Here is a 5,353-nt window from a genome sequence, read left to right as displayed (position 1 = left end):
TGCTGACAGAGCTTGCTGCTTGGATTATTTCGCTGCTGAGCTGTTTTTCATGGTGTCATCATTAATTTTCTGGATATTCAGGGTAAAGAGTCCCCTGTGGTATTTTGTATGTTTACTCTGATAAATACTTGCGTACCAAGTAGCATGTGACCTGACCTTCTGCGTCCATTATTCTTGTAACAAGTATAAAGTCTACAAAGACTTTGCTACTTGGAATATTTAATTCTTTGGATTCCATGTAGTTTTTACTGTGTACTAGATGCACCCAGGTGTAGAAGAATCTAAGAATAAGTTTTTGAAGAATTTGTCCCGTTGACTAGCTCTGCAGAGGAAAGTTGCTTGGCCTACCATCACAGTCTACATTGCTGATAAACAAGAACAGCATGATGGGCTGCTGCCAGTGTCCCCCAGGATTGTAGCCCAGACACTCATGTTGCAGAACAGATGTGCAGAAATTGTTAGCTTACTGCTTAAGTCTCACCAGCTTCTAACAGTGTCAAGAATGCAGCTGATGGGAAACAGATTGTACCAACAAACATATGTAAATGGCTGGATAATGTTCTACTGCTGACCAGCCTGGGCTGCACAGGAACATTTCTGTAACTGGAGAATAAGCTTTACACACACACACAATTAATTGAACATTGAGCTTATAAATCAGCCTCAAAACAAGGATTTCAGGCTTGTGAAGCATCACGGAATATGAGCAAGGGAGCTGATGTTGTTACGTAAGTTCTGGGGTGTCACTTTGAGCATTAAAACAAACAGTTTCCTTGGATTCTCCAGCATGCAGTTGTTATCTCCTGTCTCCAGCTGCTCATTATAGTGTGTAAGAGGGGCTGGAGGAGCAGGAACTTCAAGAACATCTTGGACCTGATTGAACGTGTAGGCATATGGAAAGGTGATTGGCAGTGTGAATAAATCCTGTTTGCACCTGCAGCCTGATCTCTCTCAAGGTAGACATCCCCCTAAATCTACCCAAATTGTGATGATCTTTTCCCAGGAGGTTTAAGGCAGAAAAGGCTTGAGCTTTGGGTTTGGTTTGGGTTTTTTTTTCTTTTAAGTTCTGGTGGTTTCTAAAGGCAAACAAATACACCTTTTAGGAGGGAGAATATAACAGCTTATATTGCCAAATCGAACTACGCGTCTGTCTCTTGGGCAATTCAAGGATGTAAATGTTCCTCTAGTTACAGAATGTAAAAGAGAAAACAGACTATTCTTCTCTGAGATGTTGAGCAACGGCATTTCAAAAGGCTAATGACTGTACTGCAGTTACAAAATAGGATTTTCTCTTGCTAAAACCAAGGGCTCAGGTTTCCTCTGTGAACAGCCCTGCCATCTAAAATAAATGTGAAAAAAATTGTAAGCATCACCTCCTCAAATCTGGATAAAGATTGACACTTATAAATTCCCTATGTAATTACCATTCAATTTTTCCTTATTCACTGGCGCTGTTGGCACCTGACCCCCCCAGGGCAAAGGGAAAAGAGTCATTTAGATTTTGCCACTGATATTTTCGAAGTGCGGAAATGGTGACCAGGCAATAGGATATCTGCAAAAATGTATCACCATCCAGGGTGGCATTTCAAAATTAGGTTAGTGTGGACTTCTTAGACTCTTGGTGACAGTAACAAAAATGTGACTTTGTAGGGTAGGTGATAGACAATTTTCACCATCACAAGATTTTTCTACTTTAATCCCTGAACAATCTGCTTGTATTGAAACAGTAATAAAGTTACAGAAAAGAACCCTTTGTGCCACCTTTAAGGAGTTGGGTCCCTGCCTTACAGTTAAAGTTATTGAGACGGTTTGTGAGCTTTTTAATCGTGTCACCTGATTGAAGAGTCAGGGACAAGCATGTTGTGGGAAGCTAACAGAGCAAGCTTTTTAATGTTGCCTTTGGTTTAAAGCACAGGCTGTTACATTTCAAGGTGTTCTATAAGTTTCCATTTCTATGTATCTTGGCTAGGGTAACATTAAAGTTCCCTTACAGAGAAGACAGTGTTTGTTCCAAGCAGTTGTCTTCAAGAATCCATGAAAACTTGATGAAGCGATTGCAGAGTCCCAGCTGTTGAGTCCTGCAACAGTTAACACTACTGAAGCATTAATGAGTTACTGGCTAGTGTTCTGTGGCGATACCTTCTTTACTTTCTTTGCTTTGCTTTCTGCAGTAGATGCATTCAACATAACAATCAGATGCAGCTTCATGTGCAGAGAGTGCATCTGTGCAGCCTGTTAGTTTTTCCAAGTCTTCACCAGCGTCTGAATTGAGCCAGTTTAATATTACATCAGCACCTGTAGACATCTTTTAGTAGTGTGCTATCATTTCTCCTGCATTTACAGAAACAAGGATCTACTTATTTGTTGCTTAAAATACTATTAATTTTTTTTTTACTATTTTTTGATTTGTGGAGATAATTCTAGCTGTTGCTAGTAAGTACATCCAGAGGATTTTCTCAGCTATGTATGTTAAATTGGTAATTACCACTTGTTAAAACAGATAAATTTAATCTCACTAGCTAGGCATTCACCTTAATTAAAACCAAATATCAGGCTTTCAACTGAGTTAATATTAAACAAGTTGTTGGTATAAAAAACCCAGTCACAAATTCTTCAGGCATTGGCTTCTGAACTTGTCTTTCACCTCTCAGTAAAGAATACTGTGTCAAAGCAATCAAAATACATGTTACTTAGACCATATTTTTATTGTATTGGAAATTACTGTTCTGGTTTAGATAATGTGCAGCTAAAACAACTTGGTAAGTGCTAACTGTTGTATATTACAGGTTGTATTTTTGAAAAGAAATGCCGTTAAAGCATATGAAACTTTTCAAGTAAAGCATATTAAATATTTCAAATGTATTGTATGATTGTTTTCCTTTCAATTAACTTAAAATTAAATAGATTTAATCAGTGCAGCAGACTGTACAAGTTCCTGTATACAATATGACAAATGGCATACCTCATCCCTCTCCCTCTCTGTTTTGCCATCAGTAATGCTTTGTAGGCTGCATGACTATGCAGCAGAGGGACGGGGCAGCACATGGCTGTCATACATAGATTTAGTCATATTGCTGATTTTGATCAGCTACAGTGGAAAGGAACAGTGTGTTTTTCTTCGCAATTCCACTTAGCCACTTGATAATACACCTGTAAACATCCATGAGATATTTATTTTCTTGTCACCATTGTAGTAGCCATTGCCAATTGTATTTTTCTTTTCTGCAGGCTGCTCTGACTCTTCCACAGAGACCACTTCTTCATTGTTCTACTGTGATTCCTGTTGTGGCTCTGACATTAAAGTTTATTATGCACCTTTTCAGGCTTAAGGATTCATGGTGCTTTCTTCCTTGGATGTTGTTCATATCCTGGACTTCTCATCATGTCCGTGACGGGATTCGTCATGGCCTCTGGATCTGCCCATTTGGAAAAACTCCTCCTTTGCCATATTGGCTGTATGTGGCAATCACAGCATCTTTACCTCATCTATGTTCATTTGTTATGTATTTAACAGGCACTAGGGAATTAATGTCTATAAAACATGGAATCCACATTGATGTATAAAATGATGGCTCTTCAAAGTTTGTTTGTATTAGCACCTGAAATAAGCTGTCTGTCCATCACTGAAGTGGTTTTCTTGTGTTTCCTACGACTTCCGAGTTAGGCATTTTAAGCCAATGGAGCCAGTTACAGTTCTTGTGTCAAATCCTCGTGGTCACGGAAACCTATCTGATGATTAATAAGAATTTTATATCTATACATTCCCCTTGTAAAATATGTGGTCTTCCATTATAGTTCATGCATAGCTAGCTGATTAGTGAAATGCTTAGTCTCTCTTGATAGCATTTACATGACATTTTACTGTCATGGTGCTGTTCATCTGATCGCCACTCGCTTTGCAGTTACATTCTGCGTTCACATAATGCATTGCATCTAGATGGCATTTTTATAGCACTTTAGAAACAAAGCGCTATATAAACGCAAAGCGTTAGTGAGAACTTAGTCATGTATTGCACTTCTGAAAAACATCATTTAGTCTTTTGGATTTATTTATTTGTTTTCCAGCTAGACGCTTGTATTCAACTGTTTTAAAAGACATGCTGTTTTTATTTCACAATGCACAACTGTCTATCTGCATGTCTTTGAATACTATCATACAGTGTTTCTACTAAATTCTATTCCTCTGTAAATGCTCAGTACTAATTTGCAGATAATTACTAGCTATTATTCATGGTTAGAAAGGAGAGGACAGTTTGGTTACAGCATTATATGTGTTGGCCAAATTGTTTGATTTTAAAAATACACTGATTATGGATACTATTTAATTTGGAACTAAGGAATTTTAATAAATATTTAAGGATTGTGTAAAGGCAAATTTACTTATTACAGTGAAACATAAGCTTTTAGGGAAGATTTGGGAAGATACCAGAATATCAAAATTATGCCAACTGTGAGTTCACTTAAAGACCTTACTACTGTACTTACAAAGAGCATTTTCCATTAAGGGCAATATCATCATTATTATTGTAAAATAAAATGCATTATTATTATATGGACATACATTCTATTGCCTCATAAATTCCTTAAGGAAAAACATTACTGTATTGCAGGTTCCCAACAGTAAATTGCACTGTGGACTATTCAAAGTAGAAGTTCTCATTTACAGAAATTTTTCAGAAAAAGTCTCTAAGTAAAAATTAAGCTCATCTGTTTTATAGTGTACAAGCTGAGAAATTTCTATTAATAATAATTTTGTTAAATTTTTATGCATTGAACTCCATTGCCCATTAAGGAGATGGGGCCTTAATTATTCCCGTTTGTGATGAATAGCTGTCAAAAGGAATTATATTTATTGAAGAGCATGTGTAGGACAGCATGTGCTGAACTGAAGTTATCAAAGAGTGCAAAGATTGGGTATGTTCATACTACATTTACTACCGTATATCAGTATAAAGTATGAAAGAATTAAAGAAACTGTTAATGGGATGGCTGGCTGAATGGGTACCAGAGACACTCTGTGGCTACAGAGTAGTAAAGGCTCTGCAGCACTCTGAGCTAATTACAGAAAATGCTTCAGCCTGTTAAAATGTGCCTTCCCGCAGAAAGAATAGCCTCTGCCTTGTTTATGCCTCGCGTTAGGAATGTGTGCTGACGGAAACTTGTCTGACAGTACAGTGGGTCTGTTTAGTCTTTATTATAAAATGAATAATTTTTTTTTTCTTGGAAAGAAGATTGAAAAAGCAAATGTTCTTTAAAAGATTTTCCTCATGGTTTGGATTTCTGTTGTTTATAGTATGCAAAAGTTTCCCAGAAACATCATCGGAGAGATCTTGCTTTAGAGTCCTCAGCAGGA

The 5,353-nt window shown here is 37.3% G+C and overlaps 1 protein-coding gene across 1 annotated transcript in view; it reads left to right on the top strand.

Moving 5' to 3' along the window:
• The window catches only part of LOC104489539 (chromosome unknown open reading frame, human C5orf28), a 9,795-nt gene extending 6,046 nt beyond the window's left edge, over positions 1 to 3,749 (top strand). The window contains exon 3 of the mRNA XM_010131710.1: positions 3,229 to 3,749. Coding sequence (XP_010130012.1) covers positions 3,229 to 3,564 — 336 coding nt within the window. The 3' untranslated portion in view covers positions 3,565 to 3,749. The remainder of the gene's footprint in view (positions 1 to 3,228) is intronic.
• The last annotated feature ends 1,604 nt before the right edge of the window (positions 3,750 to 5,353 follow it).

The sequence above is a fragment of the Buceros rhinoceros genome, unplaced genomic scaffold (genome assembly GCF_000710305.1).
Source record: "Buceros rhinoceros silvestris isolate BGI_N320 unplaced genomic scaffold, ASM71030v1 scaffold32692, whole genome shotgun sequence".
Lineage (NCBI taxonomy): Eukaryota > Metazoa > Chordata > Aves > Bucerotiformes > Bucerotidae > Buceros > Buceros rhinoceros.
The sequence above is the reverse complement of the archived record's forward strand: the minus strand, read 5'-3'. Positions and strand labels throughout refer to the sequence as shown.